This window comes from Balaenoptera physalus (assembly GCF_965194825.1).
Source record: "Balaenoptera physalus genome assembly, chromosome: 2".
NCBI classification, from domain to species: domain Eukaryota; kingdom Metazoa; phylum Chordata; class Mammalia; order Artiodactyla; family Balaenopteridae; genus Balaenoptera; species Balaenoptera physalus.
In genome coordinates, this window is record NC_138883.1 from 118,378,981 (window position 1) to 118,395,952 (window position 16,972).

A 16,972-nucleotide genomic window follows, 5' to 3' on the forward strand; every position below is an offset into this window, starting at 1 on the left:
TCCGCCTGCCAACGCGGGGGACACGGGTTCGAGCCCTGGTCCGGGAAGATCCCACATGCTGCAGAGCAACTAAGCCCATGTACCACAACTACTGAGCCTGTGCTCTAGAGCCCATGAGCCACAACTACTGAGCCCACGTGCCACAACTACTGAAGCCCGCACGCCTAGAGCCCGTGCTCCACAACAAGAGAAGCCACCGCAGTAAGAAGGCCATGCACTGCAAGGAAAAGTAGCCCCTGCTCACTGCAACTCGAGAAAGCCCGCGCAGCAACGAAGACCCAACACAGCCAAAAATAAATAAATAAAATAAATAAATTTATAAAAAATAAATGAAGCAACTATACCCCAATTTAAAAAAAAATTTTTTTTAAAAGGGTACAGTACACTAAGAGGTCCAAACTGAATTGCATTTCCAGGTTCACATGTAAACAAACCTTCACTCCTCAATGAACCAGAGATTCTAGGGATCCAACAGGCTGAGGTTAACCCAGGGCCAAATTGAACGTTCAGGGCAGTTCTCAAAGTATTGAGCTTCATAGCCTGAGCATACATCTCTACACTTGGATTAGAGCCTGATAGCTCTAAAGGGGACGGGGGGAGGGGGGGGAAATTTTTTTTAAATGAAAAGCTCAGATGGGTTTTAGTGGGAAATTGAATTTCAAGACCACAATCTGGGCACTAGGGATGCTTATTTCTACGGGATTGGTCCTTATTTCTAAGCTGCTTCAGTGGAGAGAGTTAGGGAGAGACCTAGATCTATATCTATCTATAGATCTATGTTTATAAAGATAGAAATAGAAATAATTTATACTGCTACTTCAAATTCAAGACTACAGGGGTTTATGTAACCTTTTGTATATTACATGTTTCTTTCCTTTTCCACACTGAGAATCCTAGTTCTCAAGAAAATAGGGAATTCCCACTAGCTATCTATTTTACACATGGTAGTGTACTTATGTCAAACCTAATCTCCCAATTCGTCCCACCCTCCCCTTCCACCACTGTGTCGACATGTCCATTCTCTACGTCTACGTCTCTATTACTGCCCTACAAAAAGTTTCATCTGTACCATATTTCTAGATTGCACATATATGTGTTAATATACGATATTTGTTTTTCTCTTTCTGGCTTACTTCACTCTGTATGACAGACTCTAGGTCCATCCACGTCTCTGCAAATTGATATTTTGTATACCAAATTATAAATATATTTTATACTCTGCTATCTGGAAAGGTAAGAAGCGCGGCGCAAGTGGCGGGGCGCAGGATTAGATGCAGCCTGGGTGAGTGAGGAGTGTGCGGCGCCACAGGAAGTGCGTGCAAATGGCTCTGAGGGTCCCGGGCTGTGCCTACGGGGAGGGGAGCGTGTGAGTCTGGGTGAGTGTGTGAGTGTGCAAGCTGCCATGCCAGAGAGAGCTGTAAGGCTCAAAGTCTGCCGGCAGCCAGTAGCCACAGCACAGGGGCGACTCCTCTTCCGGGGCATGCCCTCCAGCTCGTACCGGGATATGCCAGGTGAGCCCCAGGACAGTGGAACGCAGGCCCCCTCGGGAGCGGGCAGTGGTCCAGCGGTTTGCTTTACTCAGCAGCTATGTATAGTGCTGGCAGAGGGCGTTCCTCGGGAACTCTCCGTTTGAGTCAGGGAGTGCATCTGTCCTGTAATTTTCCAAGGGGAGAGATGAAAATATGAATTTGGAGAGTAACTAGAGCTGAGATTCTGGAGCTGCGCCTGTGCCTTTCTGTTCCTCCTCCTGAAATCTGTTCTCCCTCCTCCAGGTGGCTTCCTGTTTGAAGGGCTCTCTGATGATGAGGATGACTTTCACCCAGTAAGTGGCCTGGCTGCCTGCCATTTGGGGGAGTTGGTGCTGGGGATGCACCCCTCCCTGGGACCTGGCACGCCCCAGCTGGGAGGTGATCGGAGGCCCTTTGGTGACCCAGCTATGTCATACTATTGCTGTCTGAACCTGGCAGCTTGGGGAGGTTCCCCAAGAGCTGTTCCTGGAGCGGGGGTGGGGTTCATCTGAGAATGTCACAGGGCTGCTTCCCTGATTCTTGGTGCCTCTCCTGTTCAGAGCGCCAGGTCCACACCCTCGAGCAGCACACCCAGCTCCCGCCCAGCTTCCCTGGGGTACAGTGGAGCTGCCGGGCCCCGGCCTATCACCCAGAGCGAGCTGGCCACCGCCCTGGCCCTGGCCAGCACTCCGGAGAGCAGCTCTCACACGCCAACTCCTGGCACCCAGGTATGGAGAGAGGGCGGGAAGATCAAGGCCAGGCCCCTAAGGGAGAAGGTCCCAGTGGTAGAATGGATTTACCTTTGCTGATCCTGGTGCTAGATCTGCTTTGAGCCGAACTCTACCTGGAGCCCTGGTGGGTTTCCCGCTGCAGCTCAGGCGACCTCCCCTCACCAGCCTTTAGGGCTTAGAAGTCTGGGGTTCATCACGGGCCTGATTAACTCCTGCCAGCACTTTGGAAGAACCTCCCGTCACATAATATACCCTTCCTTGTCCCTGAAAGTGGCCAAACATCACAGGCTTAAGCCTTCCTGGTGACAGTCACTCCAGCTTCCAAGGCCATCTCTCCCAGTGCTGGGTCCTAGGCTAGGTCGGGGCCTCCATTCCATCTCCCTGGAGCAAAAGAGAACAGAACCTTCCCTGCCCACATCGAGAGCTTTTGGGTACCTCTGTGTGGTTGTCTCATGCAGGCCCCTGCTGGGAGGCAGTCGTTGGGCACCCAGGGGCACCCTGGCGTTATGTGACAGCAGTGGGTACGTGCTGGGAGACTGAGGTGGCTCTGAGCGTGGCACTGACCCTGGTTTTGACCCTGGTTTGTCTCTAGGGCCATTCCTCAGGGACCTCCCCAATGTCGTCCGGCGTCCAGTCAGGGACACCCATCACCAATGATCTCTTCAGCCAAGCTCTACAGCATGCGCTGCAGGCCTCCGGACAGCCCAGCCTTCAGGTCAGTCTTCCCCACTCCTGATGTTCACGTGGCTTCTTAGTTACTTTGGACACTGAGCTTTCTTCTGCTCTCTGGAGGCCCTTCCCACTTGGCCTGCTTTGCTCCAGGAGCAGCTGGCGCGTGGCAGTGTGACAGGAGAGGATGCTCCCAGCACGGGCAGTTGTCCCTGTGGCTTCCACTCCTGCACCCAGTGACCACGGCCTGGCTCCGCTGACCACCTGGCTTGAATACTTGTGGCAGTTTTAATTGAAGAGACACTCACCCATTCTGTGAGCGGTGACTGAGCCTTGAGCATGTATATACCAGGCCTGGGTCCAGCTTCTGGGGTAGAGACGAGCCAGTGCTCATCCCTGCCATGGAGGGGCGCCGGGCAGTTACTGCAGTGAGGGAGCAACAGGGCAAGAAGCCCAGCCCAGGCTTGAGGTGAGAGCCTAGGTCAGGGAAAGCTTTTCTGAGGAAGGGGTGTTTGGACTGACTGTCAAAGAATTAGTTAGAGGTTAGCCAGGCAGGGAAGGGCTGTTTGGTTGAGGGGACATGGTGTCCAGGCAGAGGCAGCCAACCTTAGAAATGGCCTATGTCAGTCCACCTATGACATTCCACCCCTGAGACTAGTTTGAAATCATGGTGTCTGCCACACCCTGGATATTGTTGCTGGGGTTAATAATGAAGCTTGGGGCTTCCCTGGTGGCGCAGTGGCTGAGAATCTGCCTGCCAATGCAGGGGACACGGGTTCGAGCCCTGGTCTGGGAAGATCCCACATGCCGCGGAACAACTGGGCCCGTGAGCCACAACTACTGAGCCTGCGCGTCTGGAGCCTGTGCTCCACAACAAGAGAGGCCACGGCAGTGAGAGGTCTGCGCACCGCAATGAAGAGTGGCCCCTGCTCGCCGCAACTAGAGAAAGCCCTTGCACAGAAATGAAGACCCAACACAGCCAAAAAATATATAAATAAATAAATAAATAAAAATTAAAATAATAATGAAGCTTGGCTTAATGTCTCATCCTATACCTAAATTCTCAGCCAGATTTATCACCCTCAGAAAAGTAATTTTTTTTTTTTAATTTTGGCTGTGCTGGCACACAAGCTTAGTTGCCCACGGCATGTGAGATCTTAGTTCCCTGACCAGGAATGGAACCTGCATCCCCTGCATTGGAAGGCAGATTCTTAACCACTGGACCAGCAGGGAAATCCCCTCAGAAAAGTAATACTTATTTTCTTCCTGGTATCATTATCAGAAACCTCTGGTGAAAGTTAATCAGGTCATGAGTCTTAGCTATATGGTCCTAATGTAGCTATGATTCATCTCACTTTCTTTTTTTTCTTTCTTTTTTTTTTTTTTTGGCTGCGTTGGGTCTTTGTTGCTGCGACCAGGTGGGGACTACTCTGTGTTGCAGTGTGTGGGCTTCTCATTGCGGTGGCTTCTCTTGTTGCGGAGCACAGGCTCAAGGCATGTGGGCTTCAGTAGTTGCAGCTCTCGGTCTCGGTAGTTGCAGCGCAGGCTCTAGGGCGCAAGGGCTTCAGTAGTTGCGGTGCATGGGCTCAGTAGTTGTGGCTTGCGGGCTCTAGAGCGCAGGCTCAGTAGTTGTGGCACACGGGCTTAGTTGCTCTGCAGCATGTGGGATCTTCCTGGACCAGGGATTGAACCTGAGTCCCCTGCATTGGCAGGAGGATTCTTAACCACTGCGCCACCAGGGAAGTCCCTCATCTCTCTTTCAAATTGAGTGTTGAGGCACTTTCCACCCCAGAATTCCATACTTCGGTGGAATTTGCTTTGCACATTACTTCACAATAGCCAAAAGGTAGAAGCAGCCCTAGTGTCCATCAATAGATGAATGGATAAACAAAATGTGGTATATACATACAATGGAGTATCATTCAACCTTAAAAGGAAGGAAATTCTGCCACATGCTACAACATGGATGAACATTGAGGACATTATGCTAAGTGAAATTAGCCAGTCACAAAAAAACTGTATGATTCCACTTCTATGAGGCACCTAGAGTAGTCCAATTCATAGAGCCAGAAAGTAAAATGGTGGTTGCCAGGGGCTGGGGAGCAGGGAGAATGGGGAGTTGTTGTTTAATGGGTACAGAATTTCAGTTTGGGAAGATAAAAAAGTTCTTGAGATGGATGGCGGTGATGGTTGCACAATAATGTGAGTGTACTTAATGCCACTGAACTGTACACTTAAATGGTTAAAATGATAAATTTCATGTTATGTATATTTAACTGCAATATTAAAAAATACATAGAAGACACCCAACCACCACCAGAAAAAGGGAACACATCAAAATTTGCATGATTCCACCCATCTCTCTGTTGGAACTCCTCCAACCCTTCACTTGACTGGAGCCTATTCTGTAATGGAGATTATGAGTTCACTAAAATGATTGTAAAATATAAAAATATGTCTTGCTGCATATGTGGGTCTCTTTCTTCTGCTAGAGCCTGAAATAAAAATGGGTGAAGAAGAAATTACTACCTTTATGGCTGAACATTTATTTCACAAATGTTCAAGTGCCTACTTTATGCCAGGAGCTGTGGAAGATGTGAAAATGAAGCATATACGAGAAGTTCATAGTCTCGAAGGGGAAATGTCCATGCGTAAATTTTTCCGTGAATAATTTTAATATCAGATAACATATAAAATGTGCCCTTTTCTGCGCCCTTAAAGCACCCTGTACTTCTCTCAATTATCATATATGTTTCACTATATTGTCATTAACTTCATTTTTCTTTCTCCCACAAGTTGTAGATTGTGTTGATGGCCCAATTCATCATCCTCCCTAGATCCATGCCCTTTACCACATAACTTTGCAGTGCCCGTGAGTGGAGTAACCTGCCTTCCCCTTGATTCTAGCTTTCACCACATGACTTGCTTTGGCCAATGGAATGTTAGCAGGTATGATGAAAGCAGAGGCTTGAAATGGACTTGAACATTGGGAGCTGCCCTTTTGCACCACTGCCATCACCAGGAGAACAGGACTGGGCTAGCCTGCTAGAGGACATGCTGCAGAGCTGAGTCTCCTAAACTGCTCTAGAAGAGGCCAGCCTAGGTGAGCTGTCTATCAGACGACCTATAGACATGTCACTCAGCCCAGCCGAGAAAAGTGTACAAATTATCATTTGTATAACCAGATGAATTTTTTACAGAGTGTACACATCTATATAGTCACTACCCAAAACAAAAATGAGAATTTAGCAGCACTCAGAAGCAGCTCGCAGGCTCCTTCCCAGTCATTACCCACCTCCTCCTCCAGAGGTAACCATTACCTTGACATCTAACCATAGATTAGCTTTTGCCTGCTCTTGAACTTCTTCTAAATGGAATTATACCATAGGGCTTCCCTGGTGGCGCAGTGGTTGAGAATCTGCCTGCCAATGCAGGGCACACGGGTTCGAGCCCTGGTCTGGGAAGATCCCACATGCCACGGAGCAACTGGGCCCGTGAGCCTCAACTACTGAACCTGCGCGTCTGGAGCCTGTGCTCCGCAACAAGAGAGGCCACGACAGTGAAAGGCCCGTGCACTGCAATGAAGAGTGACCCCCACTCGCCGCAACTAGAGAAAGCCCTCACACGGAAACGAAGACCCAACACAGCCAAAACTAAATTAATTAAGTAATTAATTAAAAAAAAAACAACAAACGAACAAAAAAAACATTAAATGGAATTATACCATATATAGTCTTTCGTGTCTGGCTTCTTCCATTTAACATCATATTAATGAGATTCTTCCAGTTTGCTGTGAATAGCAGTAGTAGTTCCTTCATTTTCAATGCTTTATAGTATAACATGGTTTGGATATAACACAATGTATTTATTAATTCTACTGTTGATGTACTTTTGGATTATTTTCCAGTTAGAACTATTAGGAATAATGCTGCAATGACTATTCTTACATATGTCTTTTGGTGAGCATATGTATGCATTTCTGTTCCATACATAGTTAAGAGTAGAATTGCCAGGATATAGGATAAATGTATGTTCAGCTTAATACATATTGCCAAACAGACTTCCCAGGTAGCTGTACCACTTTACACTCCCAGCAGAAATGTTGAGTCCCACTTTCTCCACATCCTTGCCAACACTGGGTATTGTCAAGTCTTTAAAAACATTTTTTGGGACTTCCCTGGTGGCGCAGTGGTTAAGAATCCACCTGCCAATGCAGGGGACACAGGTTCGAGCCCTGGTCCGGGAAGATCCCACATGCCACGGAGCAACTAAGCCCTTGTGCCACAACTACTGAGCCTGCGCTCTAGAGGCCACGAACCACAACTACTGAAGTCCGCATGCCTATAGCCTGTGCTCTGCAACAAGAGAAGACACTGCAATGAGAAGCCCACGCACCACAACGAATAGTAGCCCCCGCTTGCTGCAACTAGAGAAAGCCCACGCGCAGCAACAAAGACCCAACACAGCCAAAAATAAATAAATGCATAAATAAATAATTAATTTAATTTAATTTAAATTTTTTTTTTTTTTTTGGCCACACCGTGTGGCTCGTGGGATCTTAGTTCCCCGACCAGGGATTGAACCCAGACCCTCAGCAGTGAGAGTGCAGAGACTGCCAGGGAATTCCCAAGTCTTTTTTTTTTTTTTTTATTTTATTTATTTATGGCTGTGTTGGGTCTTCGTTTCTGTGCGAGGGCTTTCTCTAGTTGTGGCAAGTGGGGGCCACTCTTCGTCGCGGTGCGCGGGCCTCTCACTATCGCGGCCTCTCTTGTTGCAGAGCACAGGCTCCAGACGCGCAAGCTCAGTAGTTGTGGCTCACGGGCCCAGTTGCTCCGCGGCATGTGGGATCTTCCCAGACCAGGGCTCGAACCCGTGTCCCCTGCATTGGCAGGCAGATTCTCAACCACTGCGCCACCAGGGAAGCCCCTCCCAAGTCTTTTTAATCTTAGCCATTCTGATGGGTATGTAGTAATATCTCATTTTGATTTTAATTTACATATCCCTTATGACTAATGAGCATGAGTATATTTTCATATAAACATTTGAATATCCTCTTGTGTGAAGTGTCTGTTCATGTAAGATTCAAGTTTGTACTGCATAGACTCTTCTACTGTAGGATCAAAAGGGCAGCTAGGCAGGTCATGAGGCTCACAGCAAGAGATCCTGAAGATGAAAAAGAACTTTGCATCAGCTCTAACCCAGCCTTTGCATCATTCCAGCAACAGAAATGATACAGTGGGATTCCAGCATAAGACCCTGAACTCTAGGAAACCTCAAATCAGTACGCAAGAAATAGACAATGGGTTGGACACATGCAATGTGGGGATCTTCAAGGAAAACCCATTGGCTTGTTGCTAATAGACTCACAAGTTGTCAGATGTTCTGGAAACACCAGGACTTCGGGGTCTGGTCCTCAGCCACACAGGCTCGGAAAAGAGCTTTTGCTGACACAGTGAGTCAGCAATTAATGTAAAAATCAGAATGCTGAGCAATTCCCTGGCGGTCCAGTGGTTAGGACTCCATGCTTACACTGCCGAGGGCCCAGGTTCAATCCCTGGTTGGGGAACTAAGATCCCACAAGCCGCACAGTGCAGCCAAAAAAAAAAAAAAAAGCAAATTTAAAAATCAGAATGCTGATGTATTAATTCACACCATGAACCAGAATTGCCAAGCATTCCAGTCTCTGATTAAGATACTCACTCCCTGTAAGAAAACAACTTGGGAAGTCAAATATAATCAGAAGGCTGCATGGTGAGCTGGAACCAGAGCACCAGAATGGGAGTGGGGGGCTGAGAATAGCAGGAGTGTGCTTCCAAGACCCTCGCAGTAAAAATGGATCTGCCACTGGAACTGGACAGGATATGACCTTGGATGAGACCTCCCTCTCCCCAGCCAATGCTCAGATGAACACTGACAATGTCGCTTCAGAGACCCTCCTTTTTTTCAGTGTTTCCACTGTTAACTAATCCCCCTTCTGACTGACTCCTTCTTCTTTAGCTACCCTAAGGACATATGTTGGTTGTCTTCTTATTATCCATTTCCCCACCTCCTTCCCCGAGGTCCCTGGCCCCTTTTCAACAGACCATACTTTCCGTTGGGGAATCCGATCCTTGTAGTTCCTGCAGTGGTTCCATCCTAGATGTAGATTTGGAGCTCACTATCTAGGCCAAGCCACTCCGTGCATTCCATCCTCTGAGCCCAATGATGGGCTGAGCATGTCAGCTACAGATGCTGGGATGCTGATACTCTATATTTCCCACTGGGCATGAATGAGAAAGCTTGTGGCCTTGGGAGCCATCTGAGGACCACAGGGGGAATGAGCCTCAGTTTATTCTGACATGGAGGAAGGCAGAGTGGAGAGATGAAGAGAAACCGGAGTCTTAGTGATTTTCTTAAGCCATTGGATCAAGCAAGCACAGCTTCCGGACTTTTTAGTTACTTGAGCCGAGATATTCCTTTTCTTGTGTAAAACAGTTTGCATTGGTCTGGCAGAACTAACTGATTATCCAATATCTAGTCTCTCTCTCTCTCTCTTTTTTTTTTTTAAATAAATCTATTTATTTATTTATTTATTTTTGGCTGCGTTGGGTCTTTGTTGCTGCACGCGGGCTTTCTCTAGTTGCGGTGAGCAGGGGCTACTCTTCCATGCGATGTGCAGGGTTCTCATTGCGGTGGCTTCTCTTGTTGCGGAGCACAGGCTCTAGGCGTGTGGGCTTCACTAGTTGTGGCGCACGGGCTTAGTTGCTCCGCGACATGTGGGATCTTCCCGGACCAGGGCTCGAACCTGTGTCCCCTGCATTGGCAGGCGGATTCTTAACCACTGCGCCACCAGGGAAGTCCCTAGTCTCTTCTTCTTTACTTACAGAACCCCCTTTTTATTCGTAGTTTAAAAATATTTGTCTCCCCTACTCCCCTGGAGATAAGGGTGGCAATGTGGCCAAGAAGATACTACTGAAAGTCCCTGGTAATACTTCTGGAAAAGTGATTTATTTCCTGATTAAAAAAGAAAGAGGGCAGATTCAACTGGCACATGCATTGTGCCTTTCCCAAACCCCTTTTTCCTGCCTTCAAAGCGGGAAGAGTAACAGCCAAATTATGATCTTGAAGCCGAAAGACACACACTAAGGATGGCAGAAGAAGATAGAAGGAGCCTGATTCCTTGAGCAGCTGTACCAGTTCCCAGACTGCCTATACCAGACTCCTTGTAACATGAGAATAGTAAACCCCTTATAGGTTTAGCCACTTTGTTGGGTTTCTGTTAAATGCAGCCAAATGCAGTTCTATCACTTAGAGAATTCAGTATACTGAACTGGGATGCTGCAAGTAATATAATCTGAAATGTGGATTTGTTGAGTGGTAGAGATGGGCTTTTGGGTTCTGAGTGTACATGTGTTACAAACTGGAATGCCAATGACCTTGTTAGGCAGTGGTGGAACATTTGGTCAATTTGTTCTTCTATGGGAGATACCATAGAACATGCCAATCAAGTCTGTTTTGTTAGGGAAAATAGCTGGAATGATTCAGAATGTTGGCATGTGCTGGTGACTTCGTTCTATTGTCAACAAAGTCCTGAGAGAGACCAATGAGCTAGAGTTATACAGGCTGAATAAAAAAGGTAAGGAAGTACCGCTTCACTAAGGAAGGCTCTCTGGCTAGGGCCTGCAAATTTCCTTTGAGTGAACATCTCATAATTTGGAGACTTGCAGGGCTGAAAAAGATCATTGCTTCTGTTCTCCAAATAGGAGTGGTGGCCACCAAGCAATAGCTTAGAAGATGAGACTGGTGTCCTGGGCCTTTCCTAAGCACCTTCCTTTAAGAATCACCACTCCACAGAGGAAGTGGGGTCTGCAAAGTGTTCTCCTCCTCCTAGAGCCTTTTGTTTCCAGTTGTCTCAAGTCAGTGAGCATTAAGTTGAAGGCTAGAAGGATAAGCAGAGCACAGAGGCCAACACGTAATAGAGGAGGGTTTTCAGGTTTACAGACTATGGCTACATAGGAGCTTCAGCTGTGGTTACTCACACATAGGATTGAAGAAGAGGCAAATAGACTGGAAGCCTACAACATTTTTGAGGGAATCATAGCACCAAAAATGAAAATTTAAGGACCTGACCAGCAAAACCTTATCATTTTTCAACCCCAGGCCCCCAAACACACACAGCAGAAAGGGCATCCACCCCAAAGTTACACTTCAGATATGGTTAAAGAGGATAATGCACAAGAAGTCATCTCAAAAGCAGATGGAACTTGGACCACAGAGCACAGTCAAAAAAGTTTCTCCCAGAGAGTAGGTTGGCTGAGTAAGGAAATTACTATCCAGCAGGGAGTCCTGGCTGCTCCTGTCTAGCAGAATCTGATATTTGCCCATAGCTCTAATATTTGCAGTAGCTTTGATGTGTTTCCCATTCTTCCCTTTCCCATGTGGAAGTTTAATTTTGTTCCTTCTCCAATATTATATATGGGATATGTTGGGGGAAAATAACTTGGCTTTTAGTTTGTAGGTTACTGGACTTTGTATAAGGATTCACATCAGGGCTAAGTGGAGAAAACTGCATATGGGATAGAGACTCTGGCTTCTGATATGGATGCAGTGTCTGAATGAGACTTTGGAACTGTCCCCATCAGGGAGGGAGCATATTCTATATATGGAAGGATGGATACCCAAAAGGGTAGACTGTGGCAGTCACTGCTTTCTTCCTACCCAATAAGCATTCTCCATGTCTTCTTTAACATCAGAACCCTGAATTTGTTTAGGAAGGCAACATGCCCATCTAAAAATCACATCAAAGTTTTCTGGCCATTGAGACATAAGCAAAACTCTGCCAAAGATATCTCGAAAAGCTTTGCTTTCTGGTTATAAGTATCACTACTTCTCTCCTTTTCTCTTATTTCTCCTTTTCTTTCCTGGAACCAGATGGAAACTTTAATCTTCAGGAAAGAATGAAGAGCATCGGAAATGGTAAATATGTGGATAAACGTCAAAGACTACTCTTTCCTCTTGATTTCTTTAAATTGCATGTGGTTATTTAAAAATAATGTGGGAGTTTCTTTTTTCTATGCTCTGGAACTTTTTAAGTAGCTTTGAAGGTTTGGTAGATTCTCCTATGAATTCTTCTGGGCCTTGTGAATTTTTGAGGAATAATTATTTAATTTATTTAAATTTTTTATATTTATTAGGGTCAATTTTGGTAAATAACATTTTCCTAGGAAGTTATCTATTTAATCTACATTTTCAGATGTGTTTGTCTAGACTCGTGAAAAGTAGTATCTTAAGATTTTTAATTTTTCTTCTCTTTAAATTCTTTTTTTTTTTTAATTTTATTTATTTATTTATTTTTGGCTGTGTTGGGTCATCGTTGCGGTGCACGGGCTTCTCACTGAGGTGGCCTCTCCTGCTGCGGAGCACAGGCTCCAGGCACACGGGCTTCAGTAGTTGAGGCACACAGGCTTAGCCACTCCGTGGCATGTGGGATCCTCCCGGACCAGGGCTCGAACCCGTGTATCCTGCATTGGCAGGCGGACTCCCAACCACTGAGCCACCAGGAAAGCCCTAATTTTTCTTCTCTTTCAATGGTTATTTCCTCCTTGTCATTTCTTATCTTGCATACTTATGCTCTTTCCCTTTTTTTCCTGATTAGGTTAGCTAGTAGTTTGTCCATTTGACTGATTTTTCTTTTTTTTCTGAGAACCAGCATTTGGATTTATTTATTCTTTTTATTTTATTTTTCTGTTAATTTCTGTTATTTTCATTAATTTCTGCTTATATCTTTAATAGTTCCTTCATTCTGCTTTCTTTGGTTTGCTTTGCTTTTATTTTTGTAGCTTTTAAATTGATGTTTAATTCTACCTAGATATTTAGTGTAATACATTCCCTTCTAACAACTATTTTTGCAGCATCACATAGATTCAGATAAGCTGTGTTTCCATTATTGCTATTTTATAAAATTCTGCAATTTTGGTTTGTATTATCTTATTAACCAAAGAGTTGCTTAATACAGAGTTTTAAAATTTTCTAGGTGAAAGTTTCTTTTTGCTTTTAATTGTGTTATTAATTTATACTTTTATTGCATTGTGATTGGAGAATGCTGTTTATATTACTGCTCTTTTTGAAGTTATTGAGGACTTCCCTGGTGGCGCAGTGGTTGAAAATCCATCTGCCAATGCAGGGGACACAAGTTCTATCCTGGATCCGGGAAAATCCCACTTGCCGAGGAGCAGTTAAGCCCCTGTGCCACAGCTAATGAGCCTGCGAGTCACAACTACAGAGCCCGCGTGCTGCAACTACGGAAAGCCACGCGCCTAGAGCCCATGCTCCGCAACAAGAGAAGCCACTGCAGTAAGAAGCCCGCGCACTGCAGCAAAGAGTAGCCCCTGCTCGCCGCAACTAGAGAAAGCCGGCGCACAGCAACGAAGACCCAATGCAGCCAAAAGTAAAATATAAATAAAAATAAATAAATAAATAAATTTACTGAGATTTTCTTTTGCAACCTAATATATCATCAATTTTCACGAATGTTCCTTTCGATTACCCAGTAGCCAGTGCTCTGATCCACCAGGTCTCAGACCTGACCTCAGTGTTTCCCCTCTCACAATAGGATTCTCTCCCTCTGGGATAATTCTAGCTGATGTTGTGGCTCTGCTGGTTTCAGATATTTATCTCTCCATTTACATGTAAATTGAGGCTCAAGGTACTCTCCCTCTCCTAGGATGCTGTAGGTGAGGGCTGGGGTGGTGTAATTTGCTTTCCTTGTTGATCTGTGTGGGTTTTGGAAGATTGTGAAGGGATTTAGGCATCTGCCATTATTCTACAGGAATCAGGAAGCTCCGTGATTTCTTTGTATCATATCTCTGCTGCTTTCTCTTCATTCCTGCCTTCCACTGGCTGAAATTTTCTCTTTTGCCCTTCCCTTCTCATTGACATTGAAGTCACAGTTCTATTTCTGTTCTCTTAGTGGTAATCCTGAAAAATGTAGCGTGCACATTTAGCTTAGCAAAGTCTAAAATTAATCAATATTGGTATCTTCCTTCCAAACAATATAAGGACCTTAGAATGCTTTAACTCCTATCAGCGCCCTCTCATGTTATTATTCATTCACCAAACAATTTTGAGTTCCTACCGTGTGTCAGGTTGATATAATAATGAACAAAAGGTATGTGTCTGGCAGGTGCGGGGCACAGGGGTCCCTTTTCTAATGGGTTTATATTTTAGCGGGGAGACAAACAAGATACAAATTAAAAATATAGTATGTAGTATAGCAAAAAGTACTACAGTAGAAGCAAAAAATAAAGCAAGGTAGGGGAATACGAAGTCTCCCGTGTGTGTGTGTGTGTGTGTATAGCTAGTCATGCAGATATCTTGGGGAAAGAACATTCTAGGCAAAGTGAATAGCAAGTACAAAAACCCTAAAGGACTTCGTGACATGTTTAAGGAATAGCAAGAAGGAGTGTGAGGCTACAGTGAAGTGAAAGAGGGGACAAGTGGTAGGATTTGAAGGTCACATGCAGAGCTAATAAGGAAACCAAAGTAGAACCTTACAAGGACTACAATGGGGCCTACAGTACATATTAAGGATTTCGGCTTTTATTCTAAGATGGGCAGCCATTAAGGGGTGACAGAGGAATGACATGGTCCGGCATACGTTGTACCAGGATCACTCTGGTTGCTGTATTGAGAACAGATTGCTGAAGGCAGGCCAGTAGGAGGTTACGGCACTAATCACATGAGAGATGACGATGGCCGGCCCAAGATACGGCAGAGGTGGTGATGGGAAGTGGTTGAATTCTGAGTGTGTTTTGGAAGTTGAGCTGACGGAATTTGATCACTGACCAGTGAGGTTTGAGGAAAAGCAAGAGAACAAGGATGACACCCAAAATGTTGGCCTGAGCAACTGGAAGCCTAATTCTTAGAACGTCCCAAACGCCCCTTGCCCTGGTATAATCCCATTTGAATGAGCTCACTCCTGTGATTATGTTCAAAAGGAAGACTATCCAGGTGGACCTATTCTAATCACAAGCCCTTTAAAGGCACGGGTTTTTCCAACTGGTGGGCTGAAGGGGGCGTCAGAGAGATTCAAAGCGTGAGGAGTTTGGGGGCACACGAAAAGGAGTCCAGGCAGCCTGTAGGAAGAGAGCAGCTCCCAGCTCCCAGCCAGCCAGGAAACAGGACCTCGGAGTCATAGCCACAAGAAACTGGATTATGCCAACAACCTGAATGAGTTTAGAAGCAGGTTCTTCCCAAGAGCCTCCAGGTAAGAGCCCAGCCCAGTGGATACCTTAATTTCAGCCTTGTGGAACCCTGAGCAGAAAACCCAGCCAAGCCCAGGCTTCTGACCTACAGAGCTCTGAGATAATGAGTGGGTGTTTTACGCTGCTAAGTGTGTGGTAGCTCGTTACACTGCAATAGAAAATGAATACACACACAACTCTCAAGAAGGCTGGGAAATGGTGTCTCTGGCAGGACAGCCATGTGCATTGTTAAACTTGAGGGGGAGGGAGGGGGAGGGTTTACAGTGAAAGAAAGAGAAAAATGAGTACTGGGGGGATGATAAGATGTCTTTCCACACACTGAAAACCTACACTATCCAATACAGTGGATACTAGCCTCATGTGGGTATTGAGCACTTGGAATGTGGCCAGTCCAAATTGAGACCTGCTGTAAATGTAAAATACCCACTAGATTTTGAAGACCTAGTATGAAAAAAAGGTATGTAAAATATCTCATTAAGTATACTTTATATTGTTTACATTTTGAAATGATAATATTTTTGATATATTGGATTAAGTAAAATACATTATTAAACTTAATTTCAAACTATTTTTTTACTTTTAAAAATTTGGTTACATGTGTAAGTTAAAATTTAATTACATATGTGGTGCCCATTAGAGTTTTATTGGATGGTGCTGCTGTAAACTCTTTTGTCTCAATTTTTCTTTACATGCACATAAATTAAATTTTTAAAAACATTATTTCGTTTTCTTTTCAACACTATAGGTTTAAAGAGGCAATGTTCCCCAAAGAAATAAGGGCAAAGAAGGGAGTTCCTAGTCACAACCAGTAAATCTGTTCTCCCAGATGCCTTAATAAACTAGTTGATGCATGTACGTGTATAGGAGAGGTTGATAGAGTGGAGGGTCTTGGAAAGAAAAGAAGGTTATGACATTAGATAACAGCATCATGGAGATGGAAATGGTGCTTATACCATCATGACTCATCCTTTGAGGCTGGAGACTCCACAGTCTCGAATAAAATCAAAAGGGGAGGGGTAGCTGTTATGTAGGTAGATACCACAACCTATCATTATGGGAGGGTGAAGGAAGGACCGGCTGTCACAGCTCCGCCTCACCAGGACACGTATGTAGTGCCCTCTGGTGGACTATGGCGGCACTTGAGTCAGGCGGGTCAGAATCCCCCACTTTTTTTTTTTTCTTTTTTGGTTGGTGCTACGCAGCTTGTGGGCTCTTCGTTCCCCGACCAGGGATCAAACCTGCGCCTTCGGGACTGAAAGCTCAGAGTCTTAACCACTGGACCGTCAGGGAATTCCCCAGAATCCCCCATTTCTTGCCACCTCTGTCACCCTCGTCCAAGCCGCCATTATCTCGAGTGAGAATTATCCTAAGAGATTCCTAATTGGTCTCCTTCCTTCCACTCCTGTCCACCAGAATGATCTTTTATTACCTTCATTAGATCATGTTACTCCTTTGCTCAAAACTCAGGAATCTCTTTTCTTCTCACTCACAGTTAAAACCAAAGTCCTCACTATGCCCCAACACAACTACCCCTTACTCACTCACTGGGCTTCTTGCTCTTCCTCTGATCATATAACACACCAAGCATGCTCCTGCCCTTACGTTTGCTATCTCCTCTGCCTGGAATGCATGGATCCCTCCTCACAGCGATGCTCAAATGTCACCACATCACCTTATCACTCTAAATAGAAAAACAACCCTCCTCCCAGCATTCTATATCCCTCTCAACTGGACTCTTTTTTTTTTTTTTTTTTTTTTGGCGATAGCATTTAACACCATCTGATATATTACATATTTACTTGTGTTATGTATTATATATTTG

General features: G+C 45.2%; 1 protein-coding gene across 1 annotated transcript; it reads left to right on the forward strand.

Moving 5' to 3' along the window:
- Nucleotides 1–1,430: 1,430 nt before the first annotated feature.
- LOC309654902 (ubiquitin-like protein 7) lies at nt 1,431–7,426 on the forward strand. Its single transcript, XM_082449488.1, has 5 exons — nt 1,431–1,511; nt 1,773–1,822; nt 2,069–2,236; nt 2,832–2,954; nt 6,297–7,426. Exons 1-5 carry the CDS (start codon nt 1,481–1,483, stop codon nt 6,576–6,578), a joined length of 654 nt encoding a protein of 217 aa, XP_082305614.1. The 5' UTR covers nt 1,431–1,480; the 3' UTR covers nt 6,579–7,426.
- Nucleotides 7,427–16,972: the final 9,546 nt, after the last annotated feature.

Excerpts from the sequence above, each read along its gene's own strand:
- LOC309654902 (XM_082449488.1), top strand. The coding sequence starts at position 1,481 with ATGCCCTCCAGCTCGTACCGGGATATGCCAG. Across the intron at positions 1,512-1,772 it reads CTCGTACCGGGATATGCCAG|GTGGCTTCCTGTTTGAAGGG; the intron begins GTGAGCCCCAGG and ends TCCCTCCTCCAG. Across the intron at positions 2,237-2,831 it reads CGCCAACTCCTGGCACCCAG|GGCCATTCCTCAGGGACCTC; the intron begins GTATGGAGAGAG and ends GTTTGTCTCTAG.